The sequence below is a fragment of the Vanrija albida genome, assembly GCF_041260175.1.
Source record: "Vanrija albida strain AlHP1 chromosome Unknown contig_5, whole genome shotgun sequence".
Lineage (NCBI taxonomy): Eukaryota > Fungi > Basidiomycota > Tremellomycetes > Trichosporonales > Trichosporonaceae > Vanrija > Vanrija albida.
This window is the reverse complement of record NW_027191424.1, coordinates 2,144,891-2,171,851: the sequence shown is the minus strand read 5'-3', so window position 1 is coordinate 2,171,851 and position 26,961 is coordinate 2,144,891. Positions and strand designations below refer to the sequence as shown.

At 63.7% G+C, this 26,961-nt stretch overlaps 9 protein-coding genes across 9 annotated transcripts; 4 read left to right on the top strand and 5 right to left on the bottom strand.

The window, feature by feature from the left end:
• Positions 1 to 689: 689 nt before the first annotated feature.
• Positions 690 to 2,101, bottom strand: OTUD1 (OTU domain-containing protein 1; the record flags this gene model as incomplete). Its single annotated transcript, XM_069355439.1, has 3 exons — positions 690 to 1,019; positions 1,069 to 1,669; positions 1,830 to 2,101. The coding sequence occupies 3 exons, from the start codon at positions 2,099 to 2,101 to the stop codon at positions 690 to 692; spliced, it is 1,203 nt and encodes a 400-aa protein (XP_069207510.1).
• Positions 2,102 to 2,810: 709 nt separating this feature from the next.
• On the bottom strand, positions 2,811 to 6,368 carry Q8F55_006998 (uncharacterized protein; the record flags this gene model as incomplete). The annotated part of the gene is made up of 8 exons (XM_069355438.1): positions 2,811 to 3,158; positions 3,603 to 3,926; positions 3,982 to 4,160; positions 5,831 to 5,839; positions 5,915 to 6,030; positions 6,137 to 6,202; positions 6,246 to 6,283; positions 6,360 to 6,368. The coding sequence occupies 8 exons, from the start codon at positions 6,366 to 6,368 to the stop codon at positions 2,811 to 2,813; spliced, it is 1,089 nt and encodes a 362-aa protein (XP_069207509.1).
• Positions 6,369 to 8,705: 2,337 nt separating this feature from the next.
• PYC1 (pyruvate carboxylase) lies at positions 8,706 to 15,506 on the top strand (the record flags this gene model as incomplete). The annotated part of the gene is made up of 18 exons (XM_069355437.1): positions 8,706 to 8,723; positions 9,139 to 9,218; positions 9,265 to 9,549; positions 9,596 to 12,311; positions 12,508 to 12,569; positions 12,622 to 12,675; positions 12,725 to 12,743; positions 12,777 to 12,842; positions 12,893 to 12,911; positions 13,029 to 13,105; positions 13,144 to 13,251; positions 13,293 to 13,399; positions 14,888 to 15,075; positions 15,124 to 15,153; positions 15,205 to 15,251; positions 15,290 to 15,298; positions 15,342 to 15,407; positions 15,456 to 15,506. The coding sequence occupies 18 exons, from the start codon at positions 8,706 to 8,708 to the stop codon at positions 15,504 to 15,506; spliced, it is 4,002 nt and encodes a 1,333-aa protein (XP_069207508.1).
• Positions 15,507 to 15,895: 389 nt separating this feature from the next.
• Positions 15,896 to 16,176, bottom strand: Q8F55_006996 (uncharacterized protein; the record flags this gene model as incomplete). The annotated part of the gene is made up of 2 exons (XM_069355436.1): positions 15,896 to 15,983; positions 16,019 to 16,176. The coding sequence occupies 2 exons, from the start codon at positions 16,174 to 16,176 to the stop codon at positions 15,896 to 15,898; spliced, it is 246 nt and encodes an 81-aa protein (XP_069207507.1).
• A 221-nt stretch (positions 16,177 to 16,397) lies between these two features.
• On the top strand, positions 16,398 to 17,412 carry CYC3 (holocytochrome c synthase; the record flags this gene model as incomplete). Its single annotated transcript, XM_069355435.1, has 2 exons — positions 16,398 to 16,948; positions 17,037 to 17,412. The coding sequence occupies 2 exons, from the start codon at positions 16,398 to 16,400 to the stop codon at positions 17,410 to 17,412; spliced, it is 927 nt and encodes a 308-aa protein (XP_069207506.1).
• A 2,285-nt stretch (positions 17,413 to 19,697) lies between these two features.
• Positions 19,698 to 20,273, top strand: Q8F55_006994 (uncharacterized protein; the record flags this gene model as incomplete). Its single annotated transcript, XM_069355434.1, has 1 exon — positions 19,698 to 20,273. The coding sequence occupies one exon, from the start codon at positions 19,698 to 19,700 to the stop codon at positions 20,271 to 20,273; it is 576 nt and encodes a 191-aa protein (XP_069207505.1).
• A 1,407-nt stretch (positions 20,274 to 21,680) lies between these two features.
• On the bottom strand, positions 21,681 to 23,173 carry Q8F55_006993 (uncharacterized protein; the record flags this gene model as incomplete). The annotated part of the gene is made up of 2 exons (XM_069355433.1): positions 21,681 to 22,146; positions 22,194 to 23,173. 2 exons carry the CDS (start codon positions 23,171 to 23,173, stop codon positions 21,681 to 21,683), a joined length of 1,446 nt encoding a protein of 481 aa, XP_069207504.1.
• Positions 23,174 to 24,258: 1,085 nt separating this feature from the next.
• MMS2 (E2 ubiquitin-conjugating protein mms2) lies at positions 24,259 to 25,056 on the bottom strand (the record flags this gene model as incomplete). Its single annotated transcript, XM_069355432.1, has 6 exons — positions 24,259 to 24,361; positions 24,408 to 24,487; positions 24,558 to 24,622; positions 24,660 to 24,774; positions 24,834 to 24,916; positions 25,047 to 25,056. The coding sequence occupies 6 exons, from the start codon at positions 25,054 to 25,056 to the stop codon at positions 24,259 to 24,261; spliced, it is 456 nt and encodes a 151-aa protein (XP_069207503.1).
• A 258-nt stretch (positions 25,057 to 25,314) lies between these two features.
• Q8F55_006991 (uncharacterized protein) lies at positions 25,315 to 26,530 on the top strand (the record flags this gene model as incomplete). Its single annotated transcript, XM_069355431.1, has 5 exons — positions 25,315 to 25,509; positions 25,545 to 25,985; positions 26,019 to 26,159; positions 26,195 to 26,433; positions 26,470 to 26,530. The coding sequence occupies 5 exons, from the start codon at positions 25,315 to 25,317 to the stop codon at positions 26,528 to 26,530; spliced, it is 1,077 nt and encodes a 358-aa protein (XP_069207502.1).
• Between the last annotated feature and the right edge of the window lie 431 nt (positions 26,531 to 26,961).

Genomic DNA, 26,961 nt, shown 5'->3' with positions numbered 1-26,961 from the left:
CTTGTATGTTGTCGTAGTCTTTAAGCCATGTTACTACAAGTCGAGTCTACTTGCTGGAGCGAGCATGGTCCTGCTCCACCCGCCCTAGCCGCCGCCGTCGCCGAGCCAGTCATCATCGACCATGGGCGCTCTCCTTCCACCTCTCCGCTCCCCCATACCGCACCGGCGCCGTGGGCGCGGCCCCGCAGCGACCCTCTTGCCTTTCGTCCCTCAGTCTCAAGTCTGTCGACCTGGCCTCCTGTGTGCGCCTAGTAGACGCAGCGTACGTCCAGCTGGTGTTGGTTCCACTCGCTGCTCGTCGATCGTACACATACTTTCGCAACTGTCATAACCCCAATAGTGAGCAGGCCCTTAAAAAGCATCGCACACGACCCGCATGTGTCGGTCCTCACTGAAAGCCATTAGGGAACACCATCGATGGTTTCCTCGCAGAAACCCCAACAGCTCCATCGAAGGTGTGGCGGTGGTGTGTCAGTCGGGGTGACTGCGTTGTGGCTGGCATGGCAGTGTGGCAGTGTTGTGTCAGTTGGGTGTCGTGCATGTCATGTGGCAGGTGGCGTTTGTCCAACAGTTAACCACTCCGCGTACCTATGTGGCTACTAGATACGAGTATAAACAACCGTAAGAGGTTTGTAACTACATTACCAGCGAAAGCAAGAGAGGCAGAGTAAGAACATGCCAGCCACCAACTAGGAGCGACGGAGGTGAAGGGGAAGGGGCCCGGTCGCGTCGAAGTGTGCCACCCCGTCGCGAAGGCTGTGAACGAGGACGATGGGCGGTGCGGCCTCCTCACCGATCTTGAACAACCGTCGCCAGCCAGAGGGGAGGAAGAGCTCGGGCCCGACCTGGGACAGGGTGAGGATGGGCTTGCCGAAGTGCCGGGCGAGCGCGCTAATCTCCACTTCTGTGCCCCACGCCCCATGGTCGCCCACATTGATGACATAGGCGTCATAGTCGGCATCCTGATCACCAACGCTGTCGAGGACGGTTTGCCTCCACCTTCCGGGGTGGCGCCACAGCTCGTTGACCGCGGTGAGGCGGTACTGACGGGTCAGCGCCTTAACTCACGAAATGGTGCGCCTTCTGGTTGCCCTCGACGGCGTGCGCGATGCCGCGAAAGAAACATTTGCCGTCGCCGAGCATGGGGACAACCGAGAGCTGGAGCTGGGCGAGGGCGTCCTCAACGACGGAGTAGCTGTCGACCAGACGCTGGGGGTCGGGCCGTGGTGAGGTTGGGCGTCGATAACGGGACGGCCTGGCGCTGCGGGGGTCGGGGTACGGCTGCGCACGAACAGAGGGCATGCGGGAGCGCGCAGGGAGGGCGGACTGGGGAGCGGTGGGGAGCGTGGCGGGGCCAACCGTGAGAACTGGGGCGGTCGGGGTTGCCGTCTGGCGGCTCCACTTGCCAACCACACTAGTATGCGGCTGCAAGCGCTGGATTGCGCCCAGGGTGATGGGCTCGATGTGGCGGACGGGGACGCGGTCGAGGCTCGTGTTGACGTTTGGTGCACCGTACTCCAGGATTGCGCCGCGAAGCACGTGCTCAGCCTCGTCATGGTACCGAGTGGGTGGGAGTTGGGCGCCCACCGACACGCGCATCAGCTTGGAGAAGTTGCGGTAGTAGCGCGGGGTGATGTTGAGGTAGTTTGACCTGCCGTAGCGATATCCGCTCGGCAGCGTCAACCGAGGAGAACCCAACCGCGATCATTGGTCGTTCGGTGTGCTCATTCTTGACCGAGTGGAGCTGCCAAGTTATCTGGGTGTAAGCGCGATAGCAGCAGCCACTCACAATCTGGCCGCACTGACTCAGCAGATGCGCCAACCAGTACTACAGCTGGTCCAGCCTCTCCTTGGGCGTGGCGCCGCGGAAGGAGAACACGAAGAGGCCCGCGACGTTCACGATCAGGCGCGTGACGTAGCCTCCGCCATTGGCGTCCTTGCCATGCACTGGGAGGTAGCAGTAGGTGTCGTGCACGGGGTGGAAAGGCGGGGGAGGTGGGAAAGGCGACGGGGAGGGGGAAGGCTGGTAGGGTGAGGGAGGAGAGTAGGACGGAGAGGGCGAGGGCTCGCGGAGGCAGGACGACGGCTTGTTGTACGACATGATGCCAGTGTAGTGCTTTGGGTGAGGTGGGCGAGTGTGCAAGTGTCCTGTTGGTAGAGGGGTAGTGGGTGGATGAGAGGAAGGAGGATGACAAGGATGGGGGGGCAGAAAGCTGGCCGAGGGAAGGCGCACCAGGCGTGGCATGGAGGGCTGAGGCGATCGGTCGCCTGCAACACGGACGGTGCGGCCTCGTGGGTCCCTGCTGCACGCCGCCCTCAGCACACAGTGAGGAGGACAGATGCTCGCGGCCCAAGTGCGCATCCTGCCAGCTGTAAGTTGCAAGAGGGAAGGAGGACGAGGGCGTAGTGGGAATCGGGCGCTTGCCTCGCGACGATGCTAATCTGCCACTCTGACCAGACGCGCCCCGGCGCCCTCCCCCTTTCGCCACATCCACGCTGCGCCCCGGCACCCGCTGCAGATCCCGTGGTACTGGCCCAAAGCATGCGGCGGCGCCAAACCAGAACACGCCCGAAGATCACCCCCCTTGCTGGCCAAAGTGGAGCTGACTGTGTCAATCGCCAGGCCTCAGAACAGCCGAGTACGTCAGAGCGTGTTGCATCCTACCTACACTAGCTACACTGTGATCTCACGTTGCTGGGCCGATGTCGTGCTCTATGCTACAACCGTCTGGATATCCTACAATGACTGATGGGGGGTGGACGGGGCTCAAGGAGGGCGCGTAAAATGCACAAGAAAACTTGGCCACAAACTATGGGCAGTGGGAAGGGAAGGGGTGGGATGCAGTAGCTTCGAAGAGGGTTCCGCCGTCATGAACAAGGACGATGTGGGGAGCGTCCTCACCACCAAGGTGGAAGCGGCGCCGATAACCAGAGGGAAGGAAGAGCTCGGCGCCCGTCGGCCCGAGGACAAGAATCGGCGTCCCCTGGTTGCGGGCGAGTGCGCGGACCTCGACCATTGTTCCCCACGCTCCGCGCTCCACTCCGTCGACGTAGTCGTCGTACACGCCGTCCATGGAGGGCATGTTGACGCTGTCGAGCACTGCGTTCCTCCAGTGCGACGGGTTGGCCCTCAGCTCGTTTGCCGCGCGGGCGCGGTACTGCAGTTTCAGCTAAGGTTGTCCAAGTCAACTCACGAGGCTGTGCGTTTCCACATTCCCTTCAACCGTGTATGCGATACTGCGGAAGAGGCAATGGCCGTCGGAATGCACAGGGACGACTTGCAGCATGAGCTGGGCGAGGGCGCGCTCGACAGTGAAGTCCTCAGCTCGAGGTCGAGCTTCGGGCCGCGGGGGCGTCGTTTGCTGATAACCAATAGGACGATCGCGGGGGGCTGGGTACGGTCGTGCTCGGATCGACGACGTGCTCGGACGGGATGGGGAGCGGTCGGGGGGAGAGACGGGGGCAGTGGAGAGCGGAGCGGCAGGTGGCTCTCGGGCGAGTGTGGCGGGACGGGCCTGCGAAGACGATGTGGGGCGAGGCGCAGCGGGTTTGGCCGTCGGAGCTGCGGTGTGGCGAGGGAAAAATAGGCCGTCGGAGCTGACAACGCGAGGTGGGATCCTCCGCATCTGGGCCGGCGTGAATGCCTCGACCTTGCAGACCGATACGCGGCGGAGGCTGGTGTCGACAGGTTGGACCCCACCCTTCTCTTCCCTCACGCCATAGAGCACCCTCATAGCCTCCCACCTGTACTTGTTCAAGCGGAAGCGGGTACCCGCTGGCACGCGGATGAGCTCGTTGGGGTCGGGGTAGAAACGCGGACTGATCTTGAGGGAACACAGGTCGTTCTTAAAACCGTCCAAGCCGAGGGCGCGCTCGGCACCCTCCACCGAGGAGAATCCCACCGAGCACTTGAGAACTCTGGTGGTCTCGTGGACATCCCATATGACCAGAGGGTAAGCGCAGTCGGTGCAGCCAACTCACTATCTCGCCGCACTTGCTCAGCAGGTGCGCAAGCGAGTACTGCTCTTGCTTGGGCCCCTCGAAGATACCGCCGAGTGTGACATTGAAGGACGCCTCAACGTTCACCACCACGCGCGAGGCGTACCCGCGGCCGCAGACGTACCCGGCCACTGGGAGGCGGTGCGCGTCGTACACTTCATCTGTGGACGGTACGGGTAGGAGAGTCGAGGGAAGAAAGGAAAGGACAGGGGGATCTGGAGATGATGATGAAGATACTTCGATAAAATCGACTCCAGGGGGGAGATAACACCGGGTCCGCGTGCGCGAGGTGAGGGGTATGGGTGAGAAGGGTTTGTTGGGTGACATGATGCCAGTGTAGTGGGGTTGGATAAGGTGGGAGAGTGTGAGAGAAATTTCAATAAGTAGGTGCATCGATGGAAGGAAGATGGCCCATGCTACACGCCGCCCCCTCCAAACAATCCTAGCGCAGGACGGTTGCCCACGGCCCAAAGTGCAAGAGGAAGACGGTACGGGGGCGTAGTGCTGGGCGCAACTTTGGCGATCCGCCACTCTGACAAGATGGCCCGCCCTTCCCGCGTCACTCGCCGCATCGCGCCGACGCCCCCTTTGGCAGACGGGGGGCGGATCGTCGGCACGTGCCCTCCCTCCCCCACAGCAGCTCCCGTGACACTGGCCCAAGCCGGCCAGGGGCGCCGGATCGACTCTGCCTGGCCAGCCAGGTTGGGCGCCTGGCGCTGATTATGGCTCTTGCCCTCCGCTGACGGCGCTGGCTCCGTCGCTCAACAGGCATCGTGCTGGGCAAAGTTTGTGGCTGAGACAGAAAGGACAAGCAAGAGTGTGCTGATGAGAGGGTATAAGTGGACACAGGGTTTGACGAAACCGTGAACGCGACTTGCAGGTTGGGAGGAAGACAAGGACGACCAGGAGAACGGCGCTGGTCTCTCTCTGCCACTAGCCACGCGCCACTTCAGTGTCAACAAACATGACGTCACTAGCTTTACGTAACTCGCAATCCAGCAGAACGACGCATCCTGCGTGCGTCCAGTGCCTCCTGCCGTCTAGAAGAGACGACGCGGCTGTCACCATTGCGCCATTGCCGCTCCAGCACGCGCTGCTGCAACGGAGGCACAGCGACGTGGACGCGGACGCGGGCGGGTTTTGGACCTTGATCGCCGGCGGTGTTGCCGATGAGGTCCGCGAGGACCAGACACGTGCCGACAAGCGTGCGCTCGTGATGAGCCACAAGCTCGAGGACACCAGCGGCAAAGCAAGTGCGCTGCGCGCTGCGCCGCATGTAGCGACGCACGCATGTACACCGCTCACACTGAACGCTGCGCGCTGCGGCCTTGGTTCCATCTTGCGGCCGCGGGTCGCCCAGCTGTGCGCCGGCGGCACTGCCTCGGCCCCGCGCGCAGCAGCCCTGACGTAGTGACGGGAGGCAGAGTGCTTTCTAAGGGTTCGTGCCGCGTCCGGCAACAACAACAATAGTGGTGTGGGGGGAGGGGGGAGGGAGGGAGGGAGGTGGTCTGATATAGTTCTGGGCTGGGATCTGGTCTGGACCGTCTGGGCTTGCTGCGGCGCAGAACAGCCTCCCCCTCCACCACGACTCCACTATGGCACGGCGTGCATGCTACGGAAGGACGGAAAACGAGTACAACCTGATTATCTACGGCGCGTGCCACGCGGCGTGAATAGTGTGGCACGACGACGGTGGGCGGGGCGTGGGTTCACGAGGCGCAGGAGGGCCTGAGGACGAGTGCGGCCACCGGCGGCAAGGACGGAGCCGTCCGCTGGGCGCTCGACAAGGCGAACTCTTAGAACAAACAGTCGACACACATCATCGCGGCACAGCATGCCGCTGGAGGGGGTTAGCATTTTGCGACGAGCATGAGGTCACGGCCAGAGGCTAGACCTAGGTGCGCTGCCTACTCACCGAGACAACCGACAGCGCCTGCGGCACCGGCACCGGCACCACCACCGCTCGGCCTCTGTTGCTGCACATAAATTTGCTGGGGCTGCTGCTGGCCGTACTGCATAGGGGGCTGCTGGCTGAGGGTGTCAGCATGGCGTGGTGACTTGACGAAGAGCCGAACAACTCGCGATCGCCGGCGAGAGGGCCACAACCCCGCCCGCGCGCAGATGACAGAACACTCACCCGTAGCCGTACGACGGCGGCTGCTGCTGTGCAGCAAAATTTTGAGGCATCGCAGATACGGGGTACCTTCAGGAATTAGGGGTGTTCAGTCGGCCTGGTTGTCACTGACCACTTGCCGTCGCTGGCCTGATACATTTGTTGCTGGTTCTTAGGTTGTCAGTTAGGCGTTTCCGCGGGCAAATCCGGGCACGAGGCCGGGTAAGCCTAGGCCGGATGCACTCACCTGGCTCATATTGATGAGTGTGGTGTTGGATGAGTGAAAGATGTGGATGAAAGAGTTTGAGGAAGTGAGATGGCGTGTCGTTGTTAGTTGACGTGGGTGTCGAGTAGCAGTCGACGGAGGTCAGGTGGGAAGGGCCAAGACAAAGTGGGTCGACGACGATGAGGCAGTGCAGCGTGGCCCGAATCCTAATGACGTTTTTAATGAAGATAAGAACTAGGCCAGGCCCCATTAGTATAATTTGATTCCGCTATTGGGCCCCAACCCCACCGGTGTCTGCTTGTCTGCCAATTCTACAGAGTTCCAGGCTGTGCGCACTGAGTGACGGTGTGTCACTGACCGGTGACTGCAGCTTGACTGACTTTGTGCAGGCAGCTGCGACGAGAGGCCGTTCGCAGCAGCGTCAACGGCGCAGGAGGCGTCGACAATGCGATGAGGGGAGTACCGAAATGAAGGCTACGCGGCCGCAGACAAGATGCAGGCCGGCGGCTGCCGCGGCAGCTGCGGCCGCCCGTCTCGGCCGCTTGACGCGCGGTGCGACGTGCTCGCCATCACACGACAGCGACAGCGCTGCCGCGTGCCGTCGGGCCAAAGCACTCTGCGACATGTGACGAGCGGCATAGCGTCGAGGCGACGTGCTCGACACGACGTCCTGTGCGGGGTGGGGTGGGGTGGGGCGGGTGCGGCAGCAGTCGCGGACCGTGTCACCAGCGAGCGCGAGACGACGCACGAGCGCGTCTGCTCGCCAGCGAGAGTCATCGTCACGGTGTTGTCGCATTTAGGTGGGCGGGTGGGCAACTACACTCGATAAGCGGATACCGAAGATTGCCAGAGTGCCGGTTGCGGTGCCACCTCGTCTCGCGCTTAGTTCTTAGTGCACACTTCGCCAAAGCAAGTGCCCATCGAGCAAGATGCCAGTGGAGCAGTCGTGCCAGAGATCTGCGGCAGTGACTAACTCATCGGCGCCCCGCGTCGAGGCGAGCCGCTCACCGCTGCTCCGTGGCCGTCTTCCGCGACCCGGTCCTCGACTTCGGGGTGGGATTCATGGGATTCAGGTGCGACGACGCGGTGCGACACGCTGGCCTGGCCGCGTCTCGGAACACATAGCACCAGCGCCCACCACTCACGAGAGCGGCTAGCCAGCCAGCCTGGGTGGGGCTGGCTGAGGCGTCCTGAGCTGCAGCTCGCGCTCACTCCTCGCCGAGCTCTCGGACGGAGCTTTGCCCTGCCTGTGCTCGTAGGCCCCTCGACGCCCCCGGCATATCGCACAACCCTCCGGTCTCTCCGTCCCTGCCCGCTCCTGGCTGCCTGCCGCCTACCCCTGCCAAAATTCCAATCCCCCCGCCGACTCGGAAAGCAACATACCGAGTATGCCATTACCACCAACCCCACCGGTCAACAACCGCATTCATTTCCACCACATCCTTCGCCTAGTAGTTGGTCCAAGTCAGCGCGTACTCGGGCACGCTCGGGTATATTCGGAAAGAATTGGAATAATGCTTCGATGCCACAGTGATCGGCTTGCAGTAGCACATCCATCTAACACTGCCGTGAGCTTCTATCGCGCTCCACAGCGACGAGTCGACGAGTCGACGTCGCCGTGAGGGCTGCGGGCCGCTCGCCGGTCGCTCACTGATTACACTGGCAGAGGAATGGATGGCGATTGCACGGTTGGTGCGGCAGAGCCTGGCCCAGGCAGGAGACAGGCAGGACTTGCGGCAGGAGCCTCCGCTGTGCCCCTGTCATTTCTCGCCGTTGCCCCGCCCGCAGCCGTGTGATAATGATGCCGCCATATCTGCTCTCCGGCGCTTATTGGTTGGGGGGTACTCGGGTGCCGAGGCCGGTAGAGATTCAGGACTGACCCGGTATAGCGGCCCAACGAGAACCCGAGCTCATGGTGGACAAGCCAAGCCAGGAGCGGCTGCTGACCCCGGTGGTGGTCGACGGCGCGGCGGCGGGCGGCACGTCACACCCCCCTCCTCCCCCCTCCCCCACTGCCGCTGCCGCCGCGATCAAGCAGTGTGTGCCCAGCCAAGCCCACGCCCACTGCCATCCCTCACCCACCGACGCCGCCGAGTCGACTTCCATCCTGCCCAATCCCCTGCCCCAAATCAACAACCCAGTCCTACTTTTGTCTACTTCTTCTTCTTCTTGACATCTGTTTACTCTTCGGTAGCCACCGCTGGACCTCTCTCTCACGTACTACCAAAAGGCAGTCGCTCATCGTAGTCGCGCTCCTAGGCAAGGCGCCTTGATCCCCATCCTCGTTGTACCGTTGGTCGGCTTCACTCGCACGCGCTCGTAGCCTCTCCCCGTCAACTCCTGTACAGCTCCAGCAACAAGAATAAAATGGCTGGCTCCAACCCGGTGAGTGGCGTGTGTGAGGCTGGGTAGATCGCTGGGAGTTGGGGTATGCGGCGGGGCAGCTCGCTCGAGGCTGGGTTCCATTCCGACGTGTGTGAGACGAGCGCGCGCCAGGGCGAGCTCCGGCTGGGCTCCCCAGCTAAGCGGCGGCCCGTGGTTGTGAACCCCCTTTCTCGATGGGTGTGTAGTAGGCGTAAGCGCCACTCCCCTGGGTGCGACCCCTTCACATCGCCTCGCATCCGCCCCGTCGCCCAGAAGCACCGCGCCGATCCGTGACGTTTCTTGCCTGTGACTGCCGAGCGGTCACCGTGGCCGCCCCCAAATGTATATAAGTTATGCCGAACTGACACACTGCCTCTCTGTGTGCTACGCCCTCGCCATGACGCCCACTCGTCCTCGCGCTGCCTCTACCCACCAGCTTGACGCCTGGTCCCAGCACCTTGGCCTCGACCACTCGGTGCCCGGAACCCCCGGCACCCCCGGCACTCCCCTCCAGACGTGAGTAGCGTGGTAGAGCCTCCAAGCAGCTCTCTAACTTCCCTAGTGTCGACCGCCTCCGCAAGCAGCAGGCTGGCCACAATGGCCCCCTCAAGAAGGTCCTGGTCGCCAACCGCGGTGAGATCGCCATCCGTGTCTTCCGCACTGCCCACGAGCTGGCCATGTCGACCGTCGCCATCTACTCGCACGAGGACCGCGCCAACGCCCACCGCTACAAGTCGGACGAGTCGTACCTTGTTGGCGAGGGTCTCAGCCCTGTCGGCGCCTACCTCGCTCAGGAGGACATCGTTCGCGTCGCCCTTGAGCACGGTGTCGACATGATTCACCCTGGGTCAGTGGAACACGTGTGTCGCGAGGCCGTGTGCTGATCCGTGCAGCTACGGTTTCCTTTCCGAGAACTCGGAGTTTGCCCGCAAGGTCGAGGAGGCCGGCATCGCCTTCATTGGCCCCCGCCCCGAGACCATTGACGCTCTCGGCGACAAGACCAAGGCTCGTGACGTCGCCATCAAGGCTGGTGTCTCGGTCGTCCCCGGTACCCCCGGCCCCGTCGAGTCGTGGGACCTTGCCAAGGACTTCATCGAGCAGTACGGCTTCCCTGTCATCATCAAGGCTGCTATGGGCGGTGGTGGCCGTGGTATGCGTGTCGTCCGCGACAAGGAGTCGTTCAAGGAGTCGTTCGAGCGTGCCGTTTCCGAGGCCAAGTCGGCCTTTGGTGACGGCACCGTCTTCATTGAGCGCTTCCTCGACAAGCCTCGCCACATTGAGGTCCAGCTCCTTGCCGACGCGCAGGGCAACTGTGTCCACCTCTTCGAGCGTGACTGCTCGGTCCAGCGTCGTCACCAGAAGGTCGTCGAGATTGCCCCTGCTCCTCACCTCCCCGAGGACGTCCGCCAGGCCATCCTCAACGACGCTCTCAAGCTCGCCCACGCCGTCAACTACCGCAACGCCGGTACCGCCGAGTTCCTGGTCGACCAGCAGAACCGTCACTACTTCATCGAGATCAACCCCCGTATCCAGGTCGAGCACACGATCACTGAGGAGATCACTGGCATCGACATTGTCGCTGCGCAGATCCAGATTGCCGCCGGTGTCACCCTCGAGCAGCTTGGTCTCACCCAGGACCACATCCATCGCCGTGGTTTCGCTATCCAGGCCCGTATCACCACTGAGGACCCCTCGCAGGGCTTCCAGCCCGACACGGGTAAGATCGAGGTGTACCGTTCCGCCGGCGGCAACGGTGTCCGTCTCGACGCCGCCTCCGGCTACGCCGGTGCCCAGATCACCCCCCACTACGACTCTCTGTTGGTCAAGTGCTCGGTCTCGGGTGCCACCTACGAGGTTGCCCGCCGCAAGCTCCTCCGTGCCCTTATCGAGTTCCGTATCCGTGGTGTCAAGACCAACATCCCCTTCCTCGTTAGGTTGTTGACCCACCCCGTCTTCGAGGCCGGAGCCACGTGGACCACGTTCATCGACGACACCCCCGAGCTCTTCAAGCTCGTCAAGTCGCAGAACCGTGCGCAGAAGCTCCTTGCCTACCTCGGTGACGTTGCCGTCAACGGCTCGTCCATCCTCGGCCAGTCGGGCGAGCCCGGCCTCAAGACCGAGGCAATCATCCCCAAGATCACCGACAAGGACGGCAAGGTCGTCGACACCTCGGTTCCCCAGCTCAAGGGTTGGCGCAACATCATCGTCAACGAGGGCCCCGAGGCCTTTGCCAAGGCCATCCGCGCCTACCCCGGTACCCTCATCATGGACACCACTTGGCGTGACGCCCACCAGTCGCTCCTCGCGACCCGCATGCGTACCGTTGACATGGCCAACATTGCCAAGGAGACGTCGCACGCTCTCGCCAACGCCTACTCGATCGAGTGCTGGGGTGGTGCCACCTTCGACGTCGCCATGCGCTTCCTCTACGAGGACCCTTGGGACCGTCTCCGCACCCTGCGTAAGCTCGTGCCCAACGTTCCCCTCCAGGCTCTTGTTCGTGGCGCCAACGCTGTCGGCTACACCTCGTACCCCGACAACGCCATCTACGAGTTCTCCAAGAAGGCCGTTGAGGCTGGTCTCGACATCTTCCGTGTCTTCGACTCGCTCAACTACTTTGAGAACCTCAAGCTTGGTATCGACGCCGCCAAGAAGGCCGGTGGTGTCGTTGAGGGCACCATCTGTTACTCTGGTGACGTTGCCAACCCCAAGAAGACCAAGTACACTCTCCAGTACTACCTCGACCTCACCAACCAGCTCGTTGGCGAGGGCATCCACGTCCTCGGTATCAAGGACATGGCTGGCCTTCTCAAGCCCGAGGCCGCTCGCCTCCTCATCGGCGCTATCCGCAAGGCCCACCCCGACCTCCCCATCCACGTCCACTCGCACGACACGGCCGGTATCGCCGTTTCGTCGATGCTCGCCGCCGCCCAGGCCGGCGCCGACGTTGTCGACGTTGCCATTGACGACCTCTCGGGTCTCACCTCGCAGCCCGCTATGGGTGCCGTTGTCGCCGCTCTCGAGCAGTCCGGCCTCGGCCCCGGAATCTCGCACGAGAACATCATGGCCCTCAACTTCTACTGGAGCCAGATCCGCAAGCTCTACGCTCCCTTCGAGGCCAACGTTCGCGCGTCCGACTCGGGTGTCTTTGACCACGAGATGCCCGGTGGCCAGTACACCAACCTTCAGTTCCAGGCCTCGTCGCTCGGCCTTGGCACTCAGTGGCTTGAGATCAAGCAGAAGTACATTGAGGCCAACCAGCTCTGCGGTGACATCATCAAGGTTACCCCCTCTTCCAAGGTCGTCGGCGACTTTGCCCAGTTCATGGTCTCGAACAAGCTCTCCAAGGAGGAGGTTATCGAGCGCGCTGGCCAGCTCGACTTCCCCTCGTCGGTTGTCGAGTTCTTCCAGGGCTACCTCGGCCAGCCGTACGGCGGCTTCCCCGAGCCTCTCCGCTCCAAGATCATCCGCGACAAGGCCCGCATCGACGCCCGCCCTGGTCTCGGCATGAAGCCTCTCGACTTCAAGAAGATCAAGGCTGAGCTCCGCGAGAAGTACGGCAACCACATCACCGACTTTGACGTCCAGTCGTACGCCATGTACCCCAAGGTGAGTTGTGGTTTAGGGGAAGATGGTTGGGGCGCACATGCGATCGGCACGTGGCACAGCACTTGTGGCACGCCCAACACTTGGCACGCCACTCGCATCTTGCACTCGACCTCACTCCCGTTGCTGCTGTCCACTTTCGGATGGCAGCATGGCCCTTGGCGGCCTCGCGTCTTCCTTCAGCTGACCCTTGTCCCAGGTCTTCGACGAGTTCCAGGGCTTCCTCGAGAAGTATGGCGACCTTTCGGTTGTCCCAACGCGGTAAGTCATCCGTGCCCTCCCCATGCTGCATGCCGCTGACACTGGGGTTTAGTTTCTTCCTCGGCAGCCCCGAGATTGGCGAGGAGGTTAACGTCATCATTGAGAAGTAGGTTTACACGGTGTCCGTGTCGTGTGCTGTTGCTAACACCTCGCAGGGCAAGTTTTCAAACTTCGGTGATTGTCATGTTCTTTGCTAACCCCTCGTAGGGCAAGACCCTCAGCATCAAGCTCCTCGCTGTTGGTCCTCTGGACCAGGTCAAGGGCACGCGCGAGGTGAGTACCGCGCTGAGCGCTGTAGTGAGGACCTTAGCTGACAGACGCAGGTGTTCTTCGAGCTCAATGGTGAGACCCTCGGCGTCGAGCTCCCTGTCACCCCTCCTATGGGCGCGAGGACAGGGGCGCAAGAGCCTTAAGGCCCTACGGGCAAACCAGTGACGTCAGAGTGCTGACACCGCGCAGGCGAGACTCGTGCCATCGTGATCGAGGACCGCTCGGCCGCCATCGAGCACGTCAGCCGCCCCAAGGCCTCGAGCGACGTGAGTGGATGACATCGAAGCCTTGCTGACCTTTATAGCCTGGATCCATTGGCGCTGCCATGGGAGGTGTCATCGTGGAGATCAGGGTGGAGGTTGGCCAGCAGGTCAAGGCCGGCGACCCGATCGCGGTCATGAGTGCCATGAAGGTGAGCAAGGCCTCCAGACGAGCAGGAGCTGATCAAACAAGATGGAGAGCGTAATCAGCTCGCCCGTATCGGGCCGCGTTTCCGAGATCGTCGTGATTGCGAACGACTCTTTGAGCCAGGGCGACCTCATCGCGACGATTGTACACGAGTAAGATCGAAAGGGTGCCAGAGAGGGCCAGGTTTAGCAGTACGCATCAGTAGCCATAGCAGCAGTGATGTAGAGACCGTGTCGTGCAGCCGTGCACGTCTTTGTTTGAGCAGTATTGGATGCATGAGTGGGAAGCCGCGTCGAAGTGTCGAAGGTGGTGGGTTGGAAGAGTGCCACACTAAGTGCCACTTGGCTTGGAAGTCACGTGATTCGGTGGCCCACCACCCAAGTGTGCGTCCACAAGCATGCACGCTCCAAGACTAGGAGGTGGTCAAGGACCAGTCGGTGAGGTATGAAGGACCAGCCGTCGCGTGCGCTGCAGAGAAAGACGGCGGCTCAGGTGTCTGACCTTGGCGCAAGCTGGCCACCTCGCCTCTGCCCATACAGACCACCTTGCTCGCCCATGATTCCGGCAGCACCTTGTGCCGGCCCTGTCCGCCTTGTGCACACTATGCATACTGGTTCCCCACTGGTGGTGCCCATCCCGCCGCCGCCTTACGATATGCACATCTTGTTCATTCGACCTGGATCACTCAAGCCTCACTATTGCTTCGTGGAGCCACTGGGATGTTAATCACAGGGGTGGCTGACTGACTGACTGGACCACCTCCACCTCCCACAGACCGCCTCCCCTAGCACGGACCAGCTTTCGAGGTGGAGGTGGTCCACTGCTTTTCCCGGATGCCCCACTGCCCTCTCTATTTTCTACCCTCTAACTCTCTGACAACGTCACCACTAACACTCGCCTTCGTACTCACTCTGCTGACAAGGTGCTGCACTTGACCAGCCCTGCTCCACTGCTTCTAGACACGCAGCATGCCCCTCTCCAAGCTTGGTGAGAATGGCCTGTCAGCTGACCGGGGCGCAGTGACAGGCGAGAGGGAAGGCGGGCATGACAGCCAACCAAGGGCGCATCGTCTTGCCACCCGATTGCGTCTCTTTACTCCACTCATCCTCACCGTTGCGCTGACAACCAAACCTCGCACCTCACCGCAGCTCACCACAGCTCACATCAACTCGCACCAGCTCACACCAGCTCACACCCGTAGAGAATGACAGATACTCGCAGCCTCCACTCCACTGACCCCAGTCGACGCCCCCAGGTCGTGTACTAAACGTCCGACGGACGAGCGCCCCCTGGCTGGATTCCCCCTGCGCCTTCCTCGTCATTGTGTCGCCCCATGCCGCCGTGTTCGCTGTCGACGTGTCCACTGACCAGGCCCCGGGTTGACTGATTTCTGACAACTTCTTTCACCTCATCTACTCACGCCTCACCTTGCTGTCCAACTCTTGTCAAGGACGCGTCGAGGAACGACCTCCCAGACCTATTTACAACCCACGCCACTCTCTGCCTCGCTCAACCCCCCCGGCTCAGTCTCCACATACACCTACCCCAAGCCACCCGCTGCTTTTCGTCCAAGCCTATCGGAATCTACAGCATGTCGTTCCAGCGAGTAGTTAAGAAATGGCAGATCACTGACTCATCAGCGGCTCCGCGTCCAGCACCCCGGTCCTCGCTGTTAAGGAGGACAAGCTCGTCATCGGTGACGACCGTGAAGACGTGCCACGCGCACCTGGAAATGTCGCCTCGCCTGAGGATACCGCGAGCGACACTCCGAGTGAGGGCAAGACCAAGGCCAAGGTCACGTCGACGACTGAAGATGCCGGCCTCGATAGTGAGTTTGTCGGCACTCTTCCAATCTCGGCGCTGACACCCTCTTTAGGTCGGATGGAGCGCAGAGACGACGAACCCCGTAAGCATTCCGGCTTCCCAACGTCGCCAGGGTGTTTCTAATATCTGCAAGTCCCTCCTCCTCCTAAGGTCAAGCCGACTTACGAAGGCGCAGAGAATGTGGGTCCGTTCATTATTGCAGTAGCTGACTGGCACAGGATTTCAAGGTATGGGTATCGTGAGAGGCTTTCTGACAGAGAGGCCCTTCAGTCTTTGGCCAACATGGCTAAGTATGCCTACGACCGCGGAGAGCCGAAGCATCAGCACATCTACGACGTGAGTTGGTAGGCACAGAGTTTGGAGAAGTGGCCGCTCACGGAGAAGGCGTATTACGAGATTCTGGCCCGCTACCTCGAAGGCTTGAACACCGTGTAACGTGGTGCTCTATGTTGATAGGGGCGGGCAGTCTAGTTGTGTGCATGATGTAGCATATATGACAAGAGAGCGATAAAACCCAAGCAGATTGGACAAGGCACTGGGTATGCAAGTTTGCCTACATGTCCACCACCGGCAGACGTCAACGTCCAACTCGAACACCTTCGTGGTGTCAGTGCAGGGCACCGGGGGTTAGTCGCGGAGTCGTGCAAACGCAGCACCGTCAGTCAACCGGCACGCCGTCCACGCGGGAGCCCAGCAGCGGCGGATGGATGACATCTCCGAGGCGCCGGGTAGCTGTACAACAATGGGGCCCATGCAGTGTCGTGATGGTGGTAGCGGTATGCGTGATGCGCGAGTCGTCGTCGAGGTGCACAAGCCTGGGCGGCCTACCTCTCGCCGCCCTGCGCCGCCTCGACCTGCTCAGCGCTCACGCCCTGCAGTTCGACGTCGAGCAGCCTGCTGACGGCCATGAACCTGGGGCGTCAGCGCCATCTCGCCTCCGTACCCACTGCGCCGCGTTTGCCGCTGAGAAGCGGCGCATCGCGTCGAGGTGCTCGGCGAGCAGGGCGAACTGCACCTGCGACTCGCCGAGGTTTGCGTTGAGCTGCCGGATCTGCGAGGCGAGGGTCGCGTAGTGCCGTGCTTTCGTGTTGCTCGTCGCGGACATGGTGGTGGGGTGGTGGACAGGAGCTCGGTGTGTCGGTGCAATGTCTTTGTTGTTGTTGTGGCTTAGGCGGGGGGACCGAATACGCAGATTGGCTCAGCACGGACCTCCCCGCCCAGCTCCGATGCGTCGGCCGGTTGCCGCCCACCCGCGCCAGCCAGATTTCAGACATTTGTCGGCAGAAAATAAACGTCACCACTGCAACTTTCTCGACACGACCAAACATGAAGTGGTTCATCGGCGGCTCAGAGCCAGCAGAGTCCTCGTCCCTGCCAGCGGACCACCCGCCCGTGCCATCAGGCGGCGCGGCGCAGTGCCCCGTCGACCACAAGGCGCTTGCTGCCGAGCGTGCGGCCAAGGCAGCTGCCGCCGCTGCCGCCGCCGACGCCCCGGCCAAGTGCCCGGTCGACCACAAGGCGCTGGCTGCCGAGAAGGAGAAGGCCAAGGGCGGCGCCGCCTGCCCCGTCGACCACACGGGCGCCGCGCTCAGCCCGTACAACCACATGCCCGTGTCGCTTTCCGCGACGGAGCGCGCCCCGGGCCAGGTGCTCGACCTCGACACGTCCAAGACGCTCAGCTCGATCCCGCGCCCCAAGACGGACGACTCGGACTCGGCCGTGTGGGAGTACCCCAGCCCGCAACAGTTCTACAACGCGCTCGTGCGCAAGGGCCAGGGCGCGCCCGAGGAGAGCATTGACATGGTGGTGGATATCCACAACTGGATCAACGAGGGGGCGTGGGCCGAGGTGATGAAGTGGGAGAAGCGGTTGCCTGGGTGAGTGTGAGCTCGGCGGCGCAGCCGGCGAGCGGGGTCGCAGCCGCTCGCGTTGTCGGCTTGAGATTACCGCTGACACCCCACACAGCGGCGACAAGGCCATGCTCGCAAAGTTCCAGGGCAAGCCCGGCACGCTCTCGCCCAAAGCCCGCCTCAACCTCTTCCTCGGGCGCATCTTCCCGTCCAAGTTCAACACCGAGGTCCCGTTCGACCGGCACGACTGGATCGTGACGCGGCCAGTGCTCGACGCGGACGGCAAGCCGACGGCGCAGGAGGCCGAGCAGCGCTACGTCATCGACTACTACAGCGCCGGGCAGGACGAGGAGGGCTTCCCGCAGTTCTCGCTCGACGTGCGGCCTGCCGTCGACAGCTTTGGCGCCGTTTCGGAGCGAGTGCGCGTCGCGGTTGAGGAGTGGATGGCGGGGGATGCGGCGCCCGCGCCGGCCAGCGAGCCCCGCGACTAGAGGCGAGGCGCACGTGTTGTAGGTTAGGTACGGTACGCTAGACATTGCATTTCTCTGCTCAGGCGGTGGCCAGAGGTGGGCCGTCGACGGGCGTGGGGAGTAGAGACGCAGCTGACGACGAGGTGGGGAAGGACTCGACTGACGACTGCGCTGGCGGGCGAGGCCTCAGTGGCACTGACGCTGACCATCGCATCTGACGTAGCCTCGCAGATCCCAGCAGACCAGCACGAAGCGCGCCAGTCCCGCCAGGCTCCACCGCAACGGCCGCAGAGCGGCGACGGCGCCGGCACAAACGCCAACCTCGGCGCCAGCTCACTGTGTGTCGGGCCGCATCGAGGACGGCGTCGAGGGCGATGGGACGCGGGCCTCTGCGTTCGGTGGCGAGGGGTGGGGCGGGTTCGGCATCGGCCGCGCCTTCGCCGCAGCCCACGCGATGCCCCCCCCCCCCTCTCTCAGGCCGTCGCGACGTCGGCGGGGCTCTGTGGCAGGCGACGCGTGGAGTCTTGATTGTGGCGCCGCGTCTCTGATGGCGAGGAGCGAGGGAGGTGACGATCTCCGCCACCGTCTCACGAGCCCCACGAGCGCCCTACGTTGGCCCGAGTCGACCGCGTCTTGGGTGCGGCGGCAGCCGTACAGCTCACTCGTATCCTCGATGGCGGCAGGCGAGGTCGTCGGCACGTCGAGCTCGGCATCTCGTCAGCCGTCGGGCTCGATGTGCGCCCATCGCAGTCACAGAACCAAGAGACGCGGGGAACGCGACCCCCCCGCCCTCCCCCTCCGTCTCCACGCCCCGGCCACTGGCCACTCCACTGGGGCAAGTGCCACGAACACGCCTGCCCTGCCAACACGCCTCCTTCCCCACAGTTCTGGCACGCCACTCGCGTATCGCCTGGCCCCGTCTCGTCTGGCCGCGCGGCCCGGTCTCCTCGCCTCGCCAAGGCCACCGCAGGCCAGCCCGAGCCGGCGGCTCGCTGTGGGGACGCGTGCGGCCCCACAGCTCGGCGACAGCATGCGTCGCGACGTCGTGGGGTTGTGACAGCCAGACGCCGGCTCGCGTGACTACCTCGCTGGTGGGTGGCTGCGTCTGGTGGCGGTGGCGCCTGCGCGATCTCGTCACGTCCACTGGTCAGCCGACCGACGCAGGCGCGCGAATCGGTGGGGCTGGCGTTGGTGTCGACGCGTCTGCTGGCGTCGGTCTGCGGGCGTCTGCGGCCATTCCCATTCCCATACCGCAAAGCGTCCGACGTCAACACTGCTTGTCGCCTCTTGGCTCTAGCATGCATGTCATGTGCCTTGTGTTTGGGCGCGGGTGCGGGCGTTGGGCGGGTGGTCAGCGGGTTGGGCTGGCCTGCGCGGGTCGGGGCCCGGGAGGCGAGGTTAAAGGGCTGGCCACGCGTGCTCGCCCGGCCCGATTAGGAAATGCGCCAGCCTAGCCTGCAAGTGATTAGACCGGGCCACACACCATTAGGCCCAATTGCTCCCGGCCAATACAAACAGCTCGGGCCCCCACAGTCCCCAAAAAAGTAAAAACAAGGATGACGAGGGCGCGGCGAGTTGAGAGCGCGTCAGGTGGCATTGGGTGGGTCGACTGGCACCACTGGCACCACCTTATACGTCGTCGCTCACTGGTTAGTGGTCGACATCGTCGCGCAACTCTCTCACTGCATCTCTCTCCAGCAACATCTCAGTATAATCACCTTCTCGGATCTATAATACTCTCCGCGTTCTCGCTCTCGTTCTCCCTCTCGCCGCTCGCTTGCACCCCCGCCCGCTCACTTCCCACCCGTTCCTGTCCCCGCCCGCCCAATTCCACCAACACCTTACCGCCCGCCCCCCAAATATCCCCAAGCAATACAACTTTTTGCGGGGCAACGCAGTGTCAAACCCTGCCAACTGCCCCAACACAACCTTTTCTCTTCAACGCGTGCTCGCTGGATCCGACCGGCGCAACAACTGCATACACTGCAGCGCCTTCTCGACACGCCGCGGCCCTGCTCATTCTCCTGAATACAATCTTAGACATAACACTCACCGCCCGCCCGCCCGCCCGCCGCCGCCCACGCCGCCCGCGCCGCCCCTGTTCCCGACCGCCTCACCGCCCCTCCACCACGTCGCCTGCGTGACTTTTGACCTGCCCCAAGAAATCGTGGCACACGCCGTGGCATCTTTAATATAACTCTGGTTGCTACCCACGTCGACACCACGTCCAGTTTGCATCGCCGCTACACCACTACACTTCCACGGCCTCGCACCTCGCACCTATTGCCACCACCACCACCCCCACCATGCCCACCGCCGCCCTCGCCCGCCCCGCGTCCCTCCACCTCGCGTCGTGCGCAAGCCACGCCGAGCCCGAGGACCGCGACACCTGGTCGCCCGACTCGACGTCGTCCAACGGCTCCGAGTCTGACGAAGAGGCTGCCGAGGACAAGCTGTCGCCCGACGTCGCGCGCCGCAGCCCAGAAACCGTCCCCAAGCGCCTCGCCCCGCTCAACACGCAGGTCCGCTCGGCGACCTTCCCCCCCAAGTCGTCGCCACTAGCTGGCGGCGGCGTCGCCGGCCTCGCGCGCCCCCGCCCCCGTCCGCGCGGTCTCTCGCCCCTCTCTGCCGTCAACGGCGAGTGCATCGACCGCGCGCCCGCCGGCCTGCCCCGCTCGCTCCCCAAGTCGCAGCCGCTCGCGCGCACCCTCTTCAACCGCCCAACGCAGAGCGCGTTCGGCACCGGCCCCACGGGCCTGCCGAAGAAGACTACTAAGCTCATTGTGCCGACCAAGCCCTTCCGCACGACGTTTGTCCTCGGCCTCGAGCGCGACGAGCTCCAGCGCAAGACGGTCGACGAGACGGCCCTGTCCTTTGACTAGACTCGGTGCTGCACCGCCGTCGACACTGGAGTGGCCCGACGAGTCGTAGACGAACAGGTTCTCATCATCATCCCTAATGCCGCCAGGCCTCACGGTTTCATCCATAGCATCCATCATCCACATTGCGAGGCCGTCGCGCCAACGCCCCCACATGACTGTACCATACGCCGTGAGGCCTGTAATTCCATAGTCTGTAGACTACGAGCAAGCTGGCGCTCTCTGCCATGCCATAATGCACTGTGACCGCGAAGACCGGCGCGACCGAGCGCAGCGAGGTCGGGCAAGCGGGATGAGGGAGCGATTCGAGCATTCATTCCGACGACACGCCACACGCGCCGCCACACACACACGCCATTCCGCACCACGCCAGCGTGAGAATCGCAGCCGCCGCAGCGCTATCGCTATCTGGGGGCGGGCGCTACCCGGGCAACAGTAAGACAAGCACGACAGGACGCGGGATTGCATTGCGTCAGAGGTGGACTGGGCCCGCGGCGTACGCTACGCGTACACGTGCATGTTATCTGGGGTGGTAGCGCCGTCGCAACGGGCTAGGCCAGTGGTGGGAAGGACACTCGATCGGGGGTGGGTTGGGTTGGGTTGGGTTGCGTCAGTCGTGCTCGTCGCTGCTTGCACGACGGCGAGCACGCACCCGACGGCGCTGCTGCACACCCGAAGGACGCGCCCCACAGAATCGGGCTGGCGGGCAAGGCGGGGTAGGCTACCCACGCCGGTGTCGGGTGGAGAAATGAAATCCACGCAGGCGGGTGATGCGTGGGGAGGCGTGGGGGGGGAGTGGGGGCGGGGCGAAGGCGGACGGGGGCAGTTGTGGCGCGGCGTGGCAGTCGGCCCGATGCCAGCTGTGCATCGCTGATGCTCGTCCCCTCGCTCGCTCGCTTGCTGGCACGCTCGCTTGTACGCCGCTTGTACGCCCCGCCGCATGACGCGCATCGAAGGGCGGGCGACACGCCGCTCGCTCGCCCCGGGTGAGCCATTCCCCACCGCTGAAGGCTGCATATTTCCCCTGGCGCCGTCGTTGGGGGTGGCGCTCGGCAAGTCCGCCGGTGGGGAAGGCAATGTTGGGGCGGGGCTCGCGTGCGGGTGCGACTGGCTGACCCAACGACTTGCTGGCTGCACTGCGAGCTGCCTCCTCCTATCGCTGGCTGCAGCATCTGTCTCCACCCAACACCTTGCCTACCCACCGCCCCCCCGCCAACTCCACCCCTCGCCCCTCCCCCTCACCACCCCCCTCTCCACCCCTCCCCCCTCGCCCTACGGGCTCGGGGCTCGCTCACGCCCTCGCATAGATACATTTTGCCCCTACCGTGTATCCCCGACATGGCATATACAACTTGATTGTCAACGTGCTGCAGTATACTACACAGTGGTGTGTTCGACCGCGCCACCCCGCTAGATGTAGCCGCCGCGCGGGCCAGCAATGCTCGGAATCGACAGTAGCTCGGCGAGCAGCGGCTCCATGCCGGCCCAGCGACACTCGTCCTCGACGCGGCGGCGCTTGCCCTCGAGCGAAGGCCACGACCCAGAGCAGAGGCGCGACGCAATGGCGTGCCACGCACCCGCGTCACGCTGGAGCAGCACAGTCAGCTCCGTGATCATGCCGACCGCGGGGCCGGGGCATGTCATCGACCTCGGGCGGCGCGCGTGGGCCAGCACCGCTGGGAGGGCCGAGAGCGGGGGCAGCAGAGACATTGCTGGCTGCTGCGCGATCGGGGGCAGCGAGTACGGGTACGCCGTCGGTGGGTAGCCGCTGCGGACGCGCGACGGGGTCGGGGGCGACGGCGCCGTCACTGACGACACTGACTTGCTGCGCTGGAGCTGGAGCGGACCGTGGCGGATGGGAATCTCGTCGCTCTCACTGTGCGTGTTAGCACCGCCGCCATCCCCGGATACACCGCCACTCACATCAGCACCTCGGCCATGCCCTCGTCAAACTCAAAGTCCGACTCGTCGGCGCTCGACCCATCGGTCATGTCCAGCGCGCCCTCGCCAGACCCCGCCAGGGACCCAACCGAACTTGGCCTGATGGCGTTCTCGAGAAACTTGAGCAGCAAGCCACCGGCCGGCTTGAGCGTCTCAAACGTGACCGTGACCGCTTGGGTGATCGGCTCGGGGTTGAGGCTGTATGAAAACTTGAGCGTGACGAGGACGGTCGAGTCGGCGTTTGTGTTTGGACGCGACGTGTGTGCGAGGAGGAGCGCGTTGAAGGCCGGGGCCGCGTTGAACGTCGGCGACGGCTGCGTCAGGCGCGAACGATCGTCGTGGTGCGTGCCCGGCGACGGACGGTCGACCAGCGTCGAGTGCGACACGCGGAGCGTCAGCCGGCGGCCCTGGTGCTCGGCGTACGCGGCATCGACATCGACACGGCCAGAGACGGTCGGCCGAGCGCCCGCGCCAGGGTCAGTCAGGACATATCTCTTGTCGGTGCGCGGCGATGCGGCGACGTGCGCGTTGGCCAGGGGCATGGGCTGCGAGATGCTGGGGCGACGCGAGCCGGGCTGCGATGGTGTCTGCGGCTGGGGTTGCTGCTGCTGCTGCTGTTGCTGCTGCTGCGGGTGGCCGTCGCGCTGTCGCATCGAGGGCTGGCGGCTCGGCGCGTACGACGGCATGACGCCGTTGACTTGACCCATGGACGACATGGCGTCCTGTGGTGTGCGGACGACTTGCGCACCGCTGCCGAGCTGGGGGGTGTAGCCGTGTGCGTGAGATTGCGAAAAGGAGCGCTGGACGCCGCGGGTGGTGAACGAGGGCATTGTGGTTGGCTGCGGGTTGTCCGAGGAGAAGGAGAGGAGACGGCGTAGGCCTGTCGAGGTCTGCGACTTGCTGTGTTGGTGTTTCGACTTGCGGTCGTCGTCCGGAGGTGAAGACGAGAGTGCGTCGGTCATTGTGAGGTTTGTGCTTGCGGTGCGGTGCGGTGTGGTGCGGGTAGGTGGTAGCGAGGAACCAAGGTCGAGGCAAGAGCGCCAGGGAGGAAGCAGCGCAGTGTCGATGAGAGAAGGATGGAGGGGGGGGGACGAAGATGCTGGCACAGACGTGCTTTGACCTGGTGCGTGTTTAAGCGCCGTGCGATGACATTGTTTGTATTTAGAGGGGGGTTGGAGTGGGGGGTGAGTGGGCGATGAGCCGGGCAGGGCGGAGCGGGCGGGCGCGCAGGCGGCAAGGACAATGGAGAGACGAGATTGTGTATCGAGGGTGAGCGAGGAAGACAGAAAGGAGTGGGTGAGTGAGTGGACGAGTGTGTCGAGAAAAAAAAGGCCTTCCTTTGGATCGTGTCGTCGTCGCTCGTCGCTCGCTGCCGTCGCCGTCGCCGCCGCCGCCGTTGTCGTGGCCGTGGCCGTCGTCGACCGCCGCCGCCGCCGTCGCTGTCATTGACGCTTTTGTCTTCTAGCGGGCGATCAGTGCGAAGTTAGTCAGGGGGCGAGGCGCAGGGGGGGCAACGCGCGAGTGGCAGCCGAGCAGGGCGGACCGGCACGAGGCCCGTGCGCGAACGTACCCCGTGGCGTGCACGCCACCGGCGGCACGGCGGTGGTTGCGTGGCACTGATCCGTCGAGTGACGGGCGCCGCGACGAGCACACCCATCTGCCTCGTTTGTGCCGCGCCCTGCGGATCGCGAATCCGTTGCTGGCCGCTGGACGATCCGTCGACCTCGACTTGCCCGCCATGCCACGAACAGTGCGCCTGTTTACCTGTATCAATGCAACCCAGACCACACAACTGTCGAGCACACGCGCACACGCCGACACAGGCCTGTGGAAGGTCCAGGGCATCGTAGCATCGTGAGATTGCGCGTTATCGCGCGGCCAACACGCCCAGTCAGTCAGGCTCACAGATAGCCAGCCCAGCCCGGGTTTGCCGCGTCGCGTGATATGTGACTGCATGAGAGCCCTGCTGGCCCGCTGACAAACGGTGAAAAGAACATAAACCACTCGCGAGTCGCTCCTGCGCCGTGCCGTGCGCACCGCCCGCACTCTAAGCCTTACGCTGCTTGGCGAGCGCGACGAGGTCGAGCGGGGGGAACTCGGAGCCCTCGACTGGCTGAGGCGTCTTGCGGTTGGCGGGCGCGGCCATCTCCCTGCCGGTGTGAGCGTGATCGTCGCCACGCCACAAGCCGCACTCACCTCCTCAGCTCGACAAGAACATTCTCGAGGCTAAAGTCGCGCCTCCACTGCGAGATCGAGTGCACGCGGGAGAGGTCAACCTGTGGGTTGTCAGCGGTGTGGCCGGTCAGCGCTCGAGGTCGCCCCCTCGCGCCTCGCCCCCCCACGCACCAGGCCACGCTGGTCGACGCAAGGGAGGTTGATCCGGCTCTCAAACTTGACAATAGGAGGGAGATCTGTGGTTAGCGCGCTCGACACACGCCCACGACCCACCAGGGTACTTGTCACCGCAGTAGATGCTCAGGCTGAAGATGCGGTTCTCAAAGGCAGAGTGAGGGGGGCCGAGGATGGTGCCGTTCCACTCGTACATGGCGAGGTCGTCGCTGTCCTGCGGGGTTGCTATCAGCGCATCGCCTGTGCCCCCTCCACACACCACCACACACGCACCTTGAGACCATAGCTGCAGCTACCATCCCCGAGACCCTTCTCGCCCTTCTCAAGCTCCTCGAGGAGACGGAAGCTCCTCGGCACTGCGGTGTGAGTACGGCTTGTGGTCGAGTCGGTTTCGGGGAGGGGCCGCGCCGGCGTCATCTGGTATCCGGTGGACCAGCGGCTTGACCCCACTCCAACCCCACCCCTACCACCACCACCACCACTTACCCTTTGCCATTGTAGATTCTAAAGAGGATGTAGAGGGGTTGCGCGGTTGCAAGTCGAGGGTTGCGCCAAGAGTGCGATGGACACGAGAACAATGCTGTGGTGGTCACTGGATCGATAAGTCAACCCACCCAGCAGTGACGACGAGTGACGCCGCCCGCCGCCGCCGAGCCTAACGCATATTACATAAGCACACAGGCACTTGCCTGGACATTACTTGCGGCCAACAACAACGACCACTCGACATTCTTTGCCACACCCCCCACCGACCATGGAAGGCCTCCTCGCAGAGATCAACAAGCGCAAGGCCAGCGACTTTGAAGCAAAAGAGGCCCCCAGCAGCAAGTACCAGCGGCGTGGCGATGCCGAGCGGGAGCGCGAGGAGGCGGCGGCCCGCAAGCGCGAGGAGGAGCGGCAGCGCAAGGCCGACGCCGAGTCGTCGCGCGCCGCCAAGATGAGGAAGGAGGTGGGTAGTGCCCCCGAGCCCAACACTGACGCCAGGCGGAGACCGCGCGCAACGCGTCGCTCGAGAAGCTGGCAGCGTCGGGCGCCAACACACCCGACGTCGGCTCGCCAGCGCCGGACGGCGCGTCGGAGCGCTTCAACATCTCAGCCGACGAGTGTATCCGGCGCCTAAGGGCCAAGGGGCAGCCGATCCGGCTGTTCGGCGAGACGGACAAGGACCGGAGACTGCGGCTGCGTGCGCTCGAGATGCTCGAGGACCGCCCCAAGGGCGAGCAGAACGACTTTAAGCGCGCCGTCGAGGACATGAACTTGCGCGAGCAGGAGCGCCAGGCGCGCGGCGAGTCTTCGCGCGCGGGCGAGGCGAGCGCAAAGGACGACGACAAGCGACGGAAACGGTTCGAGGACGGTCCTCTGGACCTGGGGTTGATCAAGACCGACTTTAACAAGCTGCATCCGTTGATCTACTGGGCGTTCAAGGTGGGTGCGATGGGGAACACCGCTGACGACCAGAACCTGCTCAAGGAATGGGAGGAGTGGCTCGACGCACGGCCAGACGATATCAAGCGCACGGCACAGGGCAAGCTCGCCGCGGCCAACCAGGTGCAGTCGGCGCAGAACCTCAAGCCGCTGTTCAAGCAGCTGCGGAGTAGGGTGAGTGCTGGGGGGAGGTGCCCGCTGACGTCTAGGAACTGGGCGAAGACGTCGTCCGCCACCTGGCCGAAATCATCCACTACGCCCAGGTGCGCCAGTACCAGAAGGCCAATGACGCGTACCTCCGCCTGTCGATCGGCAACGCGGCGTGGCCCATCGGCGTCACGTCGGTCGGCATCCACGAGCGCTCGTCGCGCGAGAAGATCCAGCAGGACAACATTGCGCATGTGCTCAACGACGAGGTGTCGAGGAAGTACATCCAGGCGGTGAAGAGGTGGGTGGGGTCGTCGGGGCGACGCTGACACCGCAGGCTATTGACCTTCTCGCAAACTGTCCGCCCGCCGGACAACATCTCGCAGCTGATGGGTTAGGGTGGTGTGGGGTAGTGTAGCAGTGTCATTGCATGTTGTGGGCGCGGCGGGGTGCGGCGCGGCGCGGCGCAGAGTCTGGAAGGATGGCGAGGAAGCGACACTGACTCGGGGCAACCGGGCGGCGCTGACTCGGAGGAATGCACGCTGGCACGCTGGCACGCGAGGCCAGAGGGCGCCCACTCGCCGTCGTGCCACTCGGCACTGCTCGCTCGGCGCGGGGACTTGCCCGACCCGACCCACGACCCACCCCGCACAGACCACAGAACGGCAGGTGGCGTGTGGCGTCGAGGTCGAGTGGGCCGCGAGGTGCCGCGAGGCGATTTTCTCAATTGGGGAGGTGGCGAGGTGGGAGGGGGGTGCAACATGCCCCGAGTGGGCAGGACGTCGTCGTCGTCGTCGGTGTCCTTTGCAGCTGGGCCCAGCTGCGACGT